This window comes from Phocoena sinus, chromosome 6 (genome assembly GCF_008692025.1).
Source record: "Phocoena sinus isolate mPhoSin1 chromosome 6, mPhoSin1.pri, whole genome shotgun sequence".
Taxonomy (NCBI): domain Eukaryota; kingdom Metazoa; phylum Chordata; class Mammalia; order Artiodactyla; family Phocoenidae; genus Phocoena; species Phocoena sinus.
The window spans coordinates 21752550-21771076 of record NC_045768.1 but is presented as its reverse complement, the minus strand read 5'-3'; the positions used below and the strand labels follow the sequence as shown (position 1 = coordinate 21771076).

The 18527-nt window shown below is 38.9% G+C and overlaps 1 protein-coding gene across 8 annotated transcripts in view; it reads right to left on the bottom strand.

The window, feature by feature from the left end:
• The window catches only part of SUSD1 (sushi domain containing 1), a 144369-nt gene that overhangs the window by 51145 nt on the left and 74697 nt on the right, over nucleotides 1–18527 (bottom strand). For all 8 annotated transcript variants that reach the window (XR_004350309.1, XR_004350310.1, XM_032634457.1 and 5 more), the window contains 2 exons: nucleotides 3240–3331; nucleotides 1884–2070 (listed from right to left, as the gene is read on the bottom strand). Coding sequence is in view for 6 of the 8 variants with exons in the window: in XM_032634457.1 (XP_032490348.1) it covers nucleotides 1884–2070; nucleotides 3240–3331 (279 nt within the window). In the remaining 2 variants the exon portion in view is untranslated. The remainder of the gene's footprint in view (nucleotides 1–1883; nucleotides 2071–3239; nucleotides 3332–18527) is intronic.

The following is an 18527-nucleotide window of genomic DNA, read 5'->3' as shown; positions in this document are numbered from 1 at the left end:
GCGCCACCAGGGAAGCCCAATATGACACTCTGAGTGATGTTTTTAAAGTTATGGTGAAGATTAAGACTTAGGGCAGCAGGTGATAGGCAACTGTGAACACAGGGAGAAGAGTTAGAATGCTACTGCAGGAGTCCAAGCAAGAAGTTGCTGGCTTGGATTAGGTTGCTAGTGGTAAAGGCAAAAGTGGGGAGAAGTGGCTGGATTCAGAACGTTTATTTCAGAAACAAGCCAGCTTGTTGATGGACTAGAAATGGTGGCAGAGATAGAATCAATTATGATTCCTTTTTGGCCTGAGCAGTTGGTGAATAGGAATGCCAATAACTGAGATAGAGACGCCTGGATGGAAATGGATTTGGGGGTGAGGGAAGAGGTGAGAAATCAAAAGTTCTACTGGGTTTGCCTATTAGATGTTCAATAGGATATGTTTAGGAGACAGGTGGATACATATTTGGGAATGCTCAGCACACAGGTAATGTTTATAGCCGTGAGACTGGTAGAGATCGCCTAGGCAGAAAGAGTAAATAATGAAGAAAAAGGAATAGAAGAAGGCGAGGCAAGGGGCATCAATTAAAGTATTCGGTTGGCCAAAATGTTCATCTGGGTTCTTTGGAAGCTCTTATGGAAAAACCCGAACGATATTTTTGGCCAACCCAATAGATGGACCTAGTGAAAAAAAAAAAACTGAGAAGGAACAGCCAGCAAGGTAGAAGGATCCAAAAGCCAAGAGAAAAGGTGTTTCAAGGATGGAATGCCAAATGCTGTAGAGAAAATCCTATAAGAAAAAAATTGGGCAGTGGGTTTTGCAAGATGGAGACACTTCCAGTAAAGCATTGAGGACAAATGCCTCTGGACTGGAACCAGTTAAAGAAAGAAGAGGAGGTAAGGATGTGGAGCCTACACAACATTCTTTCAAGGAGTTTTACTGTAAAGAGGGGCTGAGAGAAGGCAGAGTAGCTGGAGGGAATATGGGGTCAAAAGAAGTGTGTTTATCTTTTCTATGTTTTCGTTTAAAAATGAGATATTACAACATGCTTGTGCAGTGTTGGGACTAATTCTTTACTGGAGGGAATTGAGGATGAGGCAAGAAGGGATGACGGGGTTGAGGGAGGATTCACCTTAGGAGTGGGGACAAGAGAGAAGATAAAATATAGGTTCTGCATGAAGGCAACAATGGGAGATTTGGGAGTGGAAAGTCCTCACCTGATTACTTTAAAAAAATTTATTTATTTATATACAAAACGTTGTTATTAGTTATCTATTTTATACGTATTAGTGTATATATGTCAATCTCAGTCTCCCAATTCATCCCACCACCACCCCCTCACCTAATTACTTCTAATTCCTCAGTGAGATAAGAAACAAGAAGCTAATAGTCTGAATATTAGCTCAGAGTGTGTGTGTTGGAGGATGGAGTGAGCATCACAGATTTGAGGAGACATAAGAAAATGAGTGGAAACTGAATTTTCTAGGGGACTAGAGTGGGACTGCCAGTCATTTTTCCCTGAGAGTAACCTACTCTTAAGGTACTTGTAACAGAATGACAAATATATTACTGAGAAAGAAAGAGTAATAGGAAAATTTCTTTTTAAATATGAAATATTTTAAATATTTCAAATATCCAGAAGGAATTTAACCAGCACTCATGTACACACTACCCAGATTTCTTCAATGTTCCTATTTTGTTTCAGGTACCTTTTTAAGAAATAAAACATTGCAGTTCAGGCTGCAGTCCCCTTAGTTCCCCTCTCCAATTTCACGTCCTTCTTCCTCTTTCTCTTAAACTTCATTATATAAAGATAGAAAGTAATAGTGTGCCTCTTTATTTGAGCCTATACAGCTCTGCAGTGACTTTGTTCATCCAAATGCTGTTATTCAAGATTTACCTGTTATCTGTGTTGTCAGGGAGATGACCACAGGAAGTTCAGAAGACAAAGCCTGGATGCTGACACTGTAGTTGGTACCTGGCCTCAGGTCCAAACACGTCTCAGGAGCCTGGCTGCTGGCAGTGATATTAAAGACCATTTCCTGGGCAAATTCCTTCTGATACCATCTCTGGCCCCAAATGTGGAACTAAAACATAGAACAGTTCACCAGGTGAATTGCTAGCTTGAAAGGCTCTGAATGCCTGGATACCTACCCTTTCTCTCACACTCTCTTACTCTTGATTCTAAAGTGCCTTCAGAAAGTGAAATACGGCAGAAAGCAAATATTAGAGTTGTAATACCATAAATACTGTAATTACAGTATTATCAGTATCATAAACATATTTTTAAATCAAAATGCACAAAAACTCGAGGCCCCAACACCAACAACTTTCTCTTTCTTGTTCTCACACATATAACGGCACATGCCCAATGTCAAAGTCTGTTGGCAAAACCACAGGAGCAAAACCAAAGAACAATTTCCTAGAAAGAAAATTAAGAATCTGAACTAAGGCTTCTCCCAGGGCAGAACGTGCATTAGGATAGGGGTCCCCAACCCCTGGACTGCAGACCGGTACCAGTCCACGGCCTGTTAGGAACCAGGCCACACAGTATGGGGGAGCGGTGGACTGAGCGAAGCTTTGTCTGCTGCTCCCCATTGCTCACATTACCGCCTGACCCATCACCCCACTCCCTGGCGGTAGAAAAAATGTCTTCCACGAAACCGATCCCTGGTGCCGAAAAGATTGGGGACTGCTGCATTAGGGTAATCCTAGTCGGTTTGGTAAAACCTGGGAAGAGTTTTTCTCCTCTGCCCGCCCCCTTCTGACATTCCCTACACTTTACTGTAACATCCCAGCACCTGGGCCAATAGATGCACTTTTCTTCCTACTTAATTGCTTCTAGTAGCAGCTCATCCCATGGCCTTTACCTTTCTTACTCACAACCACATCTAGCTTTAGAAGTTCCCCTTGACTCTCCAGGCAACACATTCAGACCCTGATCAGAGGCACTGGTGTGGAGAGACACACACTTGCAAAAGCCACTGGCTTCCTTCCATGACACTGCCTGAACATCAGCTCTGCATCAGGCTATGTTGCACAAAGAACCTCTCATGATTTTCTCATCAATCCCCGAGGTCTCTGTCTTCAAATATGCAGCAGAAGTTCCCACTTTCTTGTTTCTTACTGCAATTGTCACTATAAATCTTCCACTGATAACGGCAGCTATATAAGTAGTTTTTTGGGTTTGTTGATATTTTTTGAACCTCCCACACAAGACAAACACCTATAAACAGAGTAACTTTCAGTAACTTACTAAATACATCTCCTCTATATCAGCTGTCTTCATACTTCTCCATCTCAAGCAGGTTTCATTAAATATTGAAATGTTACTGATGGTCTGTTTTACTGCAAGGGGAAAAGAATGAGAAATCAACTTACACCTTATACCAAAATACTACCTTTTAATTGAACAATATTCCAAGGATAAGCATTTACAGCGGATGACTTCAGCAGTATTTTAATTTAGAAATAAGTGGTAGCAGTCCAAGAAATACCATTTTTATATTTATGTAAACACAGTCCTGATGAAAGATTTAAGATCAAAAGATACCCAGTCTGAGAATCCTTCTTAAAAAATTAGTTAAGTCGATCCACTGCAAATTCCCTTGGTTTACTAAGCTAAAACAGCGACTCATTGTCCTGGTCTTGGACAACCTCATTTAGACAAACAAGCATCAGTTTGAAATTCTGAGCTGAGAGTAACATTTCCGCAGAGAACTGAGAATTACTCCTTGAGGAAATGAAAAAGGCTACCTCAAGCAGTCAGGCTTTTCATGATGAAAAGGGGGGAGTGGTCGCTCTTGGTTCGGGCTTCCTCATCTCTTATGATCAAAGAAGCATTCAGTGGTCTCTGCTCAATTTCATGGTAATGAATCCAAAAGATAGTTCAGTACTGGTACCATATAATACAGAGGCACATCCCCCAAGCCTTTTAAAATAAAGACTAGTTATTCAAACAACACTGTAATTCAACTATACTTCAATAAAAAATAAATTTTTAAAAAGACTGGTTATTCAAAACTCTGGTATCAAAGGTAATTTCCTTCAACGATGATCCCTGTCCTTAAACTGAAAATAATACATCAGACTTGCTAAGAAGTTTCATAGGAACACTGTGATGATTAATAAGTTTTAAAGAACTCCCAAAGCATGTGAAAAAAAAAGAAAATCTCATGGGAGCCAAACCTTTATTGTGTAAGCCCCTGGACCAACAGGTTCCTATGAATGAAGCCTAGTTGATAGATGTGACCCCTCTTTATGGATGGGGCAGCTTTGCCCAGAGAAAACCTGTTCCACAGGTCACAAGCTATTCTTCAAATGCTGTAAGACCGAGTAAGGAATAAAGTATGGATGATTCAGGATAAAGCAATCTTTAAGGAAGGTAAGGAAGATGGTTTTAGAGATAAGTAGTAGTGGCCCAAGGAAACTCACCTTTATGAAACTTTCAAAAAGCATATAACTTCAGTAGTATTTAAACAGTTCCAGACCATACAAAAAGGTAGAAAGTTTCCCAATTCACTCAGTATGACTGGATAATCCACAATGCCCAACGTGTACAAGGACGGCACAACCAATTACTAAACACACTATGCCAAATTCACTTATTAATATAAATACAAAAATAAAATATTAACAAATAGAAGTCAGCAGTACGTTCAAAGAACAATACACTATAAACAAGGGAGATTTACTCCAGGAATACAGAGATGATCATTACTAGGAAAGCTATTAATAGATTGAAAGAGAAAAACCATATGGTCACTTTTATAATCATAATGGTTAATACATCTAATGTACATTCCTGCCTAAAAGTCTTAGCAAACTAGGATTTAATTTGTTAAAAACTTCTTGATTTAAAAGAATGTTTATTAGAAACCACCACACTCAGTGGTAAAACAATTTCTAGTAAAGTTAAGAACAATCCAAGGATGCATGGTTTCACAGCTATTATTTAGCATTAGTCAGGAGATTCTAGACAATGCAGAACGACGCAAGGAGAAAAATGAGCTATAAATACCAGAAAGAAAGGGAACAAATTATGCAACTGACAGTAAATAAAAAAAAAAAAACTGAAAAACAAATATGCAATTGTTTGAAAACGACAGAAAAATAATAGGAGTTTGGCAAAATGCACCCAAAGACAAGAACATAGAAAAACTAATCGTTTTCTACATATCTGTAAGCATAAGTATGGTAGGCTGAATAATGGTCCCTTCAAAGATGTTCACATCCTAGTCCCTGGAATCTGTAACCATGTTACCTTACATGGCATAAAGACTTTGCAAATGTGATTACAATAGGGAGATTATCCTGGATTATCCAGATGGGCCCAATGCAGTGACAAGGGTCTTTAAAAAAGGGAGACAAATATGTATATGTATAGCTGATTCACTTTGTTATAAAGCAGAAACTAACACACCATTGTAAAGCAATTATACCCCAATAAAGATGTTTAAAAAAAAATAAAATTAAATTAAAAAACAATAAAAAAAAAAAAAAGGGAGACAAGAAGATCAGGGCCAGAGAGAACTGAAGGTTGAACTGATGAGCTTTAAAGATGGAGGACGGGGCCACAAGCCAAGGAATGTAGGCAGGGTCTAGAAACTGGAAAGAGCAAGGAAATAGATCCTCCCTTTGAGACCCCACAATGAACACAGGCCTGCTGACACAAATAAACTAAAACCACAAATAAAATATAATAGAAAAATTAAAAGATTTCTATTCACAAGAGAAGAAACCATGAACAAACTTCAGATACCTAGCAATAAATGTAACTAGAAATGTCCAAGACTTACAAGAAGATTTTTTTCCCCCAGAAGGACATAAAATAAAACAACAAAGAGAAAATGCCACATCCTTGAATGGAAAGATTGAAAAGTGAAAAGATATCAATTCTCCACCAATTAATCTGTAAGTGGAATGTACTTCCAATGGTGATTCCAATGGACTTTCTTGGAATGTGATAAGTTTACACATTATTCAGTGAATAGAAAGTTCTCACCATGTGCCAGGCATGCTTTGGGGCTAAGGATAAAGTGGTGAGAAAACAAAGTCCCTGCACCTAATGGAATTCATTCTAGTGAGAAAGGCAGAAAATAAACAAGTGAAAAAATAAATTTTAAAAATATAGGGCTTCCCTGGTGGCACAGTGGTTAAGAATCCGCCTGCAAATGCAGGGGACATGGGTTAGATCCCTGGTCCGGGAAGATCCAACATATGCTGTGGAGCAACTAAGCCCGTGCACCACAACTACTGAGCCTGTGCTCTAGAGCCCACAAGCCACAACTACTGAAGCCCACGTGCCACAACTACTGAAACCCGTGCACCGCAACAAGAGAAGACAGCGCAATGAGAAGCCCATGCACTGAAACAAAGAGTAGCCCTGCTCGCCGCAACTAGAGAAAGCCCACGCACAGCAATGAAGACACAACACGACCAAAAATAAACAAAAAAAATAAATAAATTTATTTTTTTTAAGTATATATATATATAATTTTGTGTACTGGTAAAGACTGAAAAGCATCATACAAGAATAGAAAGGATGGTTATGGAAGGTCCTCTGTGGAGGTAATATGTGAGCAGAGACCTGAAGGATGAGTGAGTGAGCATCAAGAGTGGAGGAAGAGGGGTCAGACAGAGGGGGCTCCAATGTCAAAACCCCACATGCAGGAATCAGCTTGGCACGCTCAATGAACAAAAACACAATTACTACTAAATTTTCGGGGGAAGATTAATGAGAATAACAAGAAAAAATTAAAATAAAAATATTGAAACAGGACATAACCAGGTTTCAGTAACTATTATAAAATTATGACAGTATTTCTCAACCTTTTTTCATTATAGCCCTACATGGAGCCTTTTTAAACATTTTTTTCCCTAATTTCTCATACTTTATAAAATTTTAATACCACAGGTATGTATATGTTTCTTATTTACTATATGTTTGTCTATGATTCATATATATATATATATATTTAGTGTTAATTTCCTGGGTTTTGTTTGTTTGTTTTGGCTGTGTTGGGTCTTCGTTGCTGTGCCCAGGCTTTCTCTAGTTGTGGCAATGGGGGGCTACTTTTCACTGCGGTGCACGGTCTTCTCATTGTGGTGGTGTCTCTTGTTGCGGAGCACGGGCTCTAGGCATGCAGGCTTCAGTAGTTGTGGATCGCTGGCTCTAGAGTACAGGCTCAGTAGTTGTGGCGCACGGGCTTAGTTGCTCCACAGCACGTGGGATCTTCCTGGACCAGGGCTCGAACCCATGTCCCCTGCATTGGCAGGCGGATTCTTAACCACTGTGCCACCAGGGAAGCCCTATGATTCATATATTAAAAGAATAATATTGTTCCACCCCTCAAGAAGCAATTTTTGCCCATTTAGCTGATTTTGCCCCCCCACTCCCTGGGGTGAATTGAGAATGCTAAATTGCTAGTTTGTTGCTAGCAAAGGAATAAACAAAGAGGTCAATGGAGCAGAGCAGAACCCAGAAACCAATCTATCTATGCATCGGAATTTATATAAGATAGGGGTGGACTTTCAAATCAGTGGGAAATAAACTGAGTTGGGAAATAGTTATCCATAGAAATAAACTAATATTAGATCCCCACCTTGACATACAGGCAAAAACGATTGCAACTGTAATAAATTTTTAGTTAAAAAATATACTAGAAAAGAATATAGGAAAACAGTTCTATAATCTTGGTTAGGAAAGAAATAATAAGAAAACTAGGAAAAATTTTTTTTAATTTGACTAAATAAAATCTTAAATTTTCTTTAGGGCAAACGATTCAACAACCTAAGTTTGAAAGACAAGCAACAAAGTGTGAAAAAATAATTGTAACATATTTGAAAAAGTTGATGGCCCTGATATCTAAACAACAATTACCATGAAGAAAAATACCACCAACAACACATGAAAAGGAGCAATAAATAGAAAAAGTGATTCATAGGAAAACTGTAATAGGACAATCAATAAGCAAAGAGGTACAAATTAAACCAAAATAAAATATGTTTTTCACTTATTAGGCTCTCAAACATTAAAAAACTGGAATATCCTGCATTGGTGAAGGTGTTGGAAAACAGGTGTGTGTGTAAATTGATACAGTCTTTGTGGAGAGGAATTTATGAGGCTCTTTATCTTGGTAATTCCACTCTTAAGGCTTAATTCTACAGAAATATCCTGCCCAATTATGCAAAGATACAGTACATTTCATCAAACCTAAGATACCATTCTTGTAAGATGCACTATTATTTTGTTTTATTAAGAAAGAAAAAATACTGCCAAGTAAACTCTGTCATGATTATTTTCTTGTCTCAGAATTATTTTATACTGGTTGAAAGAGTTTTTTCAAACCTATAGAAACATTAAAATTTTATAATATATAATAAAAGAAAAATCAAAAAATTGATTGAGACACTACTAAAATTTCTCCATATTCAGTATGTAACAATTCCCAATCACTTTTCAATTAAGAGATATCAGTGTATATTTCCACAACCTATGTTCTATCCTGAGTCTTGGTGAGGCAGTATTTGTTTTAAATGTTCTATTTTCTTTTTCTTGCAAGCCATTCTGATGCTGACACTTGCTTTTATACATTGCTGATCTATTTCCATGTTTTTCTACATACACGATAACTTTTTTTTTTTTTTGGTGGTACGCGGGCCTCTCACTGTTGTGGCCTCTCCCTTTGCGGAGCACAGGCTCCAGACGCGCAGGCTCAGTAGCCATGGCTCACGGGCCTAACTGCTCCGCGGCATGTGGGATCTTCCCGAACCAGGGCACGAACCCGTGTCCCCTGCATTGGCAGGAGGACTCTCAACCACTGCACCACCAGGGAAGCCCCACAATAGCTTTTTGTTTCAATGTCAAATCATTGGAAAAGTTCTGAAAAAGTTTTAGTAAGCAAAATGTTAATATGTCACTAATGTCCAAAACTAAATAAAAGTAGCAACGCTGCAAGTAGCTATGACCAATTTGATACATACGTGAGTAATGACAATTATGTTCATGGCAGCCACCTGACTGTATAACACTTATAAAAATTCATAGGTATTAAAATGTGAAAAAATGTGCATCTGGGTATCAGCAAAACATAATATATGTAAGTATATTAAAAGTAATATTGTCTATAACAACAAAAATTTGAAGGGGAAAAAAAAAACCTAAATATCCTTCCATAGTGGACAAGTTAATAAATTTGTGAACCTCCACACAGTGGAATACTGTGCTTCCCTCAGAGAAGGAGATGGCATTATAGGAACTGATACAGAAGTATGTCCACAGAATACTGTAAAGCCAAAAATGTTTTAAATAAAATAAAAAAGCAAGATGAAAAATGGTACATATATGATTCTGTTTTTTTTTAAAGGACACACACACACACATGCATACATACATGAACATGTAATGTTACAATTATGGTGGGTCTGCAATTCCTTCTGCTCACAGAAACATCCCACTGGTTAAGTTCAATTCCATCTTGGTAAGAGAGGGACTCTCACTCTAGGTCCCCTTCTCTCCATCCAAGGGTTCACAGTTTGAACCACAGGCAGGGTGAACCCATGCTGAGCTCACTGGAGAGAAAAGGATCCCCAGTAAGAAGACAGCTCATCCTGAGTCCTTTGCTACCCCACTCTCTGCTCCTTTGCTATGGAAAGTAAGTACATGCCCCTCATTCAAATATTCCTTCTTTGCTCCATTTTCAGTGGTCACTCTGCCTTCTCTCTCTCCTTTCCCCACCCACAGGGCTTCTAAGCTAGAAGCCTGAAGTTGAAAAACCAGACCTGCAAGAATGCCTCAGAGAAGAGAAAATTAGGCTCTTAGTTCATCAGATTTTTTTGAAACTTTGTTTCTGTTTCATTAATGTGGGCAAGCAACTCTGGGCAAAATCAGTCATTACTGTACTTCCTCAGGTCTCCCACAGTTCCCTGCAAATACCTCAAACTACATTTTATGCATTGTAATATTACGTATGTATTATTATGCATGTGTGTATCATGAGAGACTATGTCTCATTCATCTTTGTACTCCTAGTGTCCGGGACAGTGGCGGGCACAGCATTCCTGGTTGTTTAAATGTAAACAATCAGGGCCTTCCCTGGTGGCGCAGTGGTTGGGAGTCCGCCTGCCGATGCAGGGGACACGGGTTCATGCCCCGGTCTGGGAAGATCCCACATGCCGCGGAGCGGCTGGGCCCGTGAGCCATGGCCACTGGGCCTGCATGTCCGGAGCCTGTGCTACGTGGTGGGAGAGGCCACAGCAGTGAGAGGCCCGCATACCGCAAAAATAAATAAATAAAAAAAAATAATAATAACTAAATGTAAACAATCAGCAATAAGGGGAAAGCTAAGCAAATGATATCATATTAACCAAATAGAATACAGGTACTCTGAATAAGGCATGGTTTCTGCCCTTAATATGTATTTAATCTAGGAGTTACACCCTATATTAATATAACAAAAATATGAGAGTATATAATAAATGTCATAAGGTAAACTTAAGTAACAGTTAACATTTGATAGATGCTTATTGTGTGTATCAGCCACTGTGCTGGTTCTCCATATGCATTAACCCATTTAGTCTCACAACAAATCCATGATGTTAGTCCCATTTTTACAGTTAAGGCAGCTTATACACATAGAGGTTAAACAACTTTCCCAAAGGCACAGAGATGGTAAATAGCAGAACTGAGATTTGAATTTAGATAACCTGACCCCAGAGTAACTGTGCCAAACTCCTACCAATATTTCCTCCTGAAAGAGAGTATGGGAATTTAGAAAGAAGAAAACTTACCTTCAGTTGAGGGGATCATGAAAGAAGGGAATACAGAAACTGAAGAAAAGAAGAGGGGAGAGGGTTCCAGGTAGAAGAAATGGCATGAGCAGAGATATGGAGTGGGAAAGTTAGCACTTAAGAGTTTATTACAGATTAGACTTCCAACTAGTTCAAGGATAACGGTGGCCCCTTAAATCCAAATCTCTCCACACATTCTCCAAAATATTCTTCAGATCAACTGGAAAAGCAAATAAAACAACATAAAACCAATGCTGTCATCACCACTGGAAGACAGAGAATACTACAAACTTTAAATTACCCTTTAATGGAAAAATAAATACCAAATTCCAGCAAAGCTTTCTCTCAGTCTCCCACAAGTCATTCTAGAGACTGAGAGGGCTCTAGAAGAGCCCTGTGAAAGAGAAGAGGGAACAAAGGGCCCAATGGTGAGTTAGAGTCACTCCCAGAAAGAGAAATTCCACCTTAAGTATGAAAATACTGAAAAAGAGACCTGGTATATCAGAGTACTGACTACAAGCAAAGGATGAAAAGTCTGTGAGACTTCTATGGGACCTCTGGGAGGGAGCTGTGAAGGAGGAAAAGTTTCCACACACTAGGGAGCCCCTTCACTTCCCCTCTGGGGACAGGGGGTAGGGGGAGAGGGAAGCTTTGGGGCCACAAAGGAGAGTGCAGGTAGTAGTATGAGAAAGGCATTGCTTCTGGCAAAGAAGAGGATAAAAAGGAAGGAATAGGTGTTCTTTGGAAACTAAGTGGTGACAGGAAAAACAAGTGCAGGGGAAAGACAAGATCTTACGAGTCAAAAGAGTACCCAAAATAAAAGAATACAGAATTCATTCCCACTCTCACCAAAAAAACAAAAACAAAAATATCCTTTAAAAGAAACTGCCCTTCATTCAGTGACAGAAGAAGGCGCTCTTAACCTAGAAATCTTCTTGACCCTCCCAAATGACCAATTCTGTCTGTGGAATTAATAAACAAAGGAGTGTTCATTTAAAAACAGAAACAGAAAATTATACTCAAAACATTTCTGCTTGTGAAAAACTCCACTTTAAAAAAAAAACACAAAATAGGGGGGAAAAAACCTGTAAGACAATAAACAAATAAATATCCTCAAAAAAGCCTTTGGAATATAAAGAAAACACCTTGAGTTAGAAATTCAAAAATAAGAACAGAATGAACAAAAAGCAGGAAGGAAATGAAACACAAGTGACTGAATTCAGGAAAAAAGTAAAAGACAAGATCACATCAGAAATAAAGACTAAATTTCATGGTGCCCAAAGAAGGATAGATTTGAATATAAATGTATTGAACAAATACAAGAAAACCACCAAAAAGAATAAAAATGAGATTAAAAAGGAAGTAAAAAGGATCAAAAATAAAGTGGTTGACATGCAATATAGGCAAAGATCCAACATATGTATAATTAAAGTCTCTAAAGAAGAAAAACATGGAAACAGAATAAATATCTAAAACTATAATCCACGACAGCCTTACAAAAATAAAAAGACCTGAATATAAATACTAGAAGGACTCATCAGATACCTGAGAAAACTCACCCAGAACAATCAGCCCTAAGATTTAGCTAAGTAAAACTATTAGACTTCAAAGATAAAGAAAAACTCCTCAGCATCTCCCCTCAAATAAATAAACAATTAAGATCCAAAGGCAAAAGAATTAGGCTGCACCAGACTTCTCAAAAGCTACATAAAAAAGCAACAAAAGAAGTTATTTTAAGGAAATTCAAACAAAGAAGGTGTAAATCAAGATTTTTATATCCAACTATGCTATCTTTCAAGTATCAAGACCATAGAGAAACAGTTTTAAACATCTAAGAACTCAAGGAATACTGTACTCTTAAGGAATCTACTAGAAAATGAGCTTCATCCAAGAGGTAACTGAAGAAACTTCAGTAAAAAGACTGATGGTGAGCATCTGATATATTAAACTGTAAATCTAAGACTAAAATAAAGGTGGGGCAAGATGGAAGGATAAAATATAAACAGTATATGTTGTGAAAGTAGAAATAAGGCAACTGAAAAATTGAGAGGAGAAGGAATAAAGAAAAAGGGAAATAGAATAGACTAGTTTGAATGTTATATAGGCAATACATGGAAGTTACAGTATGCCATTTAAAAACTTACAAACCAGGAGAAGACCTTCAAGATGGCAGAGGAGTAAGACGTGGAGATCACCTTCCTCCCCATAAATACATCAAAAATACATCTACATGTGGAACAACTCCTTCAGAACACCTACTGAATGCTGGCAGAAGACCTCAGACTTCCCAAAAGGCAAGAAAATTCCCACGTACCTGGGTAGGGCAAAAGAAAAAATACAGACAAGAGAATAGGGATGGGACCCCTACTTTTGGGAAGGAGCTGTGAAGGAGGAAATGTTTCCACACACTAGGGAGCCCCTTCACTGGTGGGGAGGGGGGATGGGGGGAAGGGAAGTTTTGGAGCCATGGAGGAGAGTGCAGCAACAGGGGTGCAGAGGACAAAGTGGAGAGATTCCCACACAGAGGATCAGTGCCAACCAGCACTCATCAGCCCAAGAGGCTTGTCTGCTCACCTGCCAGGGCAGGTGGGGGCTGGGAGCTGAGGCTCAGGCTTCAGAGGTCAGACCCCAGGGAGAGGACTGGGGTTGGCTGTGTGAACGCAGCCTGAAGGGAGTTAGTGCATCACAGATAGCCAGGAGGGGGTCTGGGGAAGAGTCTAGACCTGCCAGAGCGGCAAGAGGCCATTGTTTCGGGGTGCGCAAAGAGAAGGGATTCCTTCCCAGAGTGCCCACAGAAGGCAGAGTACCACCTAAACAAGCTCCAGGGACAGGCATGAGCCACAGACATCAGCTCGGACCCCAGAGATGGGCATGAACTGCTAAGGCTGCTGCTGCTGCCACCAAGAATCCTGAGTGCAAGTGCAGGTCACTACCCAACCCGCCCCCTGGGATCCTGTGCAGCACGCCACTGCCAGGGTCCTGTAACCCAGGGACAATTTCCCCAGGAGAACACACGGCACACCTCAGGCTGTTGCAACATCACGCTGGCCTCTGCCACCTCAGGCTCGCCCCGCATCCCAATTATGACTATAGTACCCCTCCCTCCCCCTGGCCTGAGTGAGCAAGAGAGACCTAATCAGCTGCTGCTTTAACCCCCTCCTGTATGGGTGGGTAACAGACTCCTGAGGGTGGCCTACATGCAGAGGCGGGGCCAAAACCAAAGCTGAACCCCAGGAGCTGTGCGAACAAAGAAGAGAAAGGGAAATTTCTCTGTGCAGCCTCAGGAGCAGCAGATTAAATCCCCACAATCAACTTGATAAACCCTGCATCTGAAAAATACCTGAATAGACAATGAATGTTCCCAAAATTGAGGTGGTGGACTTTGGGAGCAACTGTAGACTTGGGGTTTGCTTTCTGCATCTAATTTGATTCTGGTTTTATGTTTATCTTAGTTTAGTATTTAGTACTTATTGGTAGATTTGTTTATTGGTTTGGTTGCTCTCTTCCTTTTATATATATATATATATATATATATATATATATATATATATATATATATAATCCTTTTTCTCTTTTTCTGAGTGTGTATGTGTATGCTTCTTTGTGTGATTTTGTCTGTATAGCTTTGCTTTTACCTTTTGTCCTAGAGTTCTGTCTGTTTGTTTTTTTCTTCCTTTTCTTCTGAGCCATGGGGCTGGCAGGGTCTTGGTGTTCCGGCCAGGTATCAGTCCTGAGCCTCCGAGGTGGGAGGGCTGAGTCCAGGATATTGGACCACAAGAAACCTCCCCGCCCCACGTACTATCAATCAGCGAGAGCTCTCCCAGAGATCTTCATCTCAGCACTAGGACCCAGCCCCACCCAAAGGCCAGCAAGCTCCAGTGCTGGATACCCCATGCCAAACAACTAGTAAGACAGGAACACAACCCCACACATTAGCAGATAGGCTGCCTAAAGTCATACTGGGTTCACAGACATTCCAAAACACACCACCAGATGCAGCCCTGCCCACCAGAAGGACAAGATCCAACCCCACCCAAGAGAACACAGGCACCAGCCCCCTCCACCAGGAAGCCTGCACAAGCCACTGAACCACCCTCACCCACTGGGGGCAGACAACAAAAATAACGGGAACTGCGAACCTGCAGCCTGCAAAAAGGAGAACCCAAACACAGTAGGTTAAACAAAATGAGAAAACAGAGAAATATGCAGCCGATGAAGGAGGAAGGTAAAAACCAACCAGACCAAACAAATGAAGAGGAAATAGGCAGTCTACCTGAAAAAGAATTTAGAGTAATGATAGTAAAGATGATCCAAAATCTTGGAAACAGAATGGAGAAAATACAAGAAACGTTTAAAAAGGGCCTAGAAGAACTAAAGAGCAAGCAAACAATGATGAACAACACAATAAATGAAATTAAAAATACTCTAGAAGGAATCAACAGCAGAATAACTGAGGCAGAAGAATGGATAAGTGACCTGGAAGATAAAATGGTGGGAAAAAAACGCTGCAGAGCAGAATAAAGAAAAAAGAATGAAAAGACTTGAGGACAGTCTCAGAGACCTCTGGGACAACATTAAATGGACCAACATTCAAATTATAGGGGTCCAAGAAGAAAAAGAGAAAAAGAAAGGGTCTGAGAAAATATTTGAAGAGACTATAGTTGAAAACTTCCCTAACATGGGAAAGGAAATAGTCAATCAAGTCCAGGAAGTGCAGAAAGTCCCATACAGGATAAATCCAAGGAAAAGTACACCAAGACACAAATATATCAAAGTATCAAAAATTAAATTCAAAGAAAAAATATTAAAAGCAGCAAGGGAAAAGCAACAAATTATATACAAGGAAAACCCCATAATGTTAACAGCTGATCTTTCAGCAGGAACTCTGTAAGGCAGAAGGAAGTGGCAGGACATATTTAGAGTGATGAAAGGGAAAAACCTACAACCAAGATTACTCTACCCAGCAAGGATCTCATTCAGATTTGACAGAGAAATTAAAACCTTTACAGACAAGCAAAAGTTAAGAGAATTCAGCACCACCAAACCATTTACAACAAATGCTAAAGGAACTTCTCTAGGCAGGAAACACAAGAGAAGGAAAAGACCTACAATAACAAACCCAAAACAATTAAGAAAATGTTGGTAGGAACATACATATCAATAATTACCTTAAATGTAAATGGATTAAATGCTGCAACCAAAAGACACAGACTGGCTAAATGGATACTAAAACAAGACCTGTATATATGTTGTCTACAAGAGACCCACTTCAGACCTAGGGACACACACAGACTGAAAGTGAGGGGATGGAAAATGATATTCCATGCAAATGGAAATCAGAAGAAAGCTGGAGTAGCAATACTCATATCAGACACAATGGACTTTAAAATAAAGACTATTACAAGAGACAAAGAAGGACACTACATAATGATTAAGGGATCAATCCAAGAAGACAATATAACAATGGTAAATATTTATGAACCCAACATAGGAGCACCTCGATACATAAGGCAAATGCTAACAGCCATAAAAGGGGAAATCAACAGTAACAAAGTAATAGTAGGGGACTTTATAACACGCCACTTTCACCAATGGACAGAGCACCCAAAATGAAAATAAATAAGGAAACACAAGCTTTAAAAGACACAGTAGACCAGATAGACTTAATTGATATTTTTGGACATTCCATCTAAAAACAACAGAATACACTTTCTTCTCAAGTGCTCATGGAACATTCTCCAGGATAGATCATATCTTGGGTCACAAATCAAGCCTTGTTAAATTTACAAAAATTGAAATTGTATCAAGTATCTTCTCCACCCACAACGCTATGAGACTAGATATCAATTACATGAAAAAAGCTGTAAAAAATACAAACACATGGAGGCTAAACAATACGCTACTCAATAACCAAGAGATCACTGAAGAAATCAAAGAGGAAATAAAAAAATACCTAGAAACAAATGACAATGAAAACACGACGACCCACAATCCTACCTCAAGAAACAAGAGAAATCTCAAATAAACAACCTAAACTTACATCTAAAGCAATTATAGAAAGAAGAAGAACAACAACAACAACAAAAAAAACCCCAAGTTAGCAGAAGGAAAGAAATTATAAAGATCAGATCAGAAATAAATGAAAAAGAAATGAATGAAACAATACCAAAGATCAATAAAATTAAAAGCAAGTTCTTTGAGAAGATAAACAAAATTGATAAACCATTAGCCAGACTCATCACGAAAAAAAGGGAGAAGACTCAAATCAACAGAATTAGAAATGAAAAAGGAGAAGTAACAACTGACACTACAGAAATACAAAGGATCATGAGAGACTACTACAATCAACCCTATGCCAATAAAATGGACAATCTGGAAGAAATTGACAAATTCTTAGAAAAGTACAACCTTCCAAGGCGGAACCAGGAAGAAATAGACAATATAAAGAGACCAATCACAAGCACTGAAATTGAAACTGTGATTAAAAATCTTCCAACAAACAAAAGCCCAGGACCAGATGGCTTCACAGGTGAATTCTATCAAACACTTAGAGAAGAGCTAACACCTATATTTCTCAAACTCTTCTGAAATATAGCAGACGGAGGAACACTCCCAAACACATTCTACGAGGCCACCATCACCCTGATACCAAAACCAAACAAAGATGTCACAAAAAAAGAAAACTACAGACCAATATCGCTGATGAACATAGATGCAAAAATCCTCAACAAAATACTAGCAAACAGAATCCATCAGCACATTAAAAGGATCATACATCATGATCAAGTGGGGTTTATCCCAGGAATGCAAGGATTCTTCAATATATGCAAATCAATCAATGTGATAAACCACATTAACAAACTGAAGGATAAAAACTATATAATAATCTCAATAGATACAGAAAAAGCTTTTGACAAAAATTCAACACCCATTTATGATAAAAACTCTCCAGAAAGTGGGCATAAGGGAACCTACCTCAACATAATAAAGGCCATATATGACAAACCCACAGCCAACATCATTCTCAATGATGAAAAACAAACACTTCCTCTAAGATCAGGAAGAAGACATGGTTGCCTAATCTCACCGCTATTATTCAACATAGTTTTGAAAGTTTTAGTCACAGCAATCAGAAAAGAAAAAGAAATAAAAGGAATCCAAATCGGAAAAGATGAAGTAAAACTGTCACTGTTTGCAGATGACATAATACTAAACATAGAGAATCCTAAATATGTTACCAGAAAACTACTAGAGCTAATCAATGAATTTGGTAAAGTAACAGGATACAAAATTAATGCACAGAAATCTCTTGCATTCCTATACACTAACAATGAAAAATCTGAAAGAGAAATTAAGGAAACACTCCCATTTACCATTGCAACAAAAAGAATAAAATACCTAGGAATAAACCTACCTAAGGAGACAAAAGACCTGTATGCAGAAAACTATAAGACACTGATGAAAGAAATTAAAGACGATACAAACAGATGGAGAGAGATACCATGTTCTTGGATTGGAAGAATCAACACTGTGAAAATGACTATACTACCCAAAGCAGTCTACAGATTCAACACAATCCCTATCAAGCTACCAATGGCATTTTTCACAGAACCAGAACAAAAAACTTTACAATTTGTATGGAGACACAAAAGATCCCGAAGAGCCCATCTTGAGAAAATAAAAAAGGAGCTAGAGGAATCAGACTCCCTGACTTCAGACTATACTACAAAGCTACAGTAATCAAGACAATATG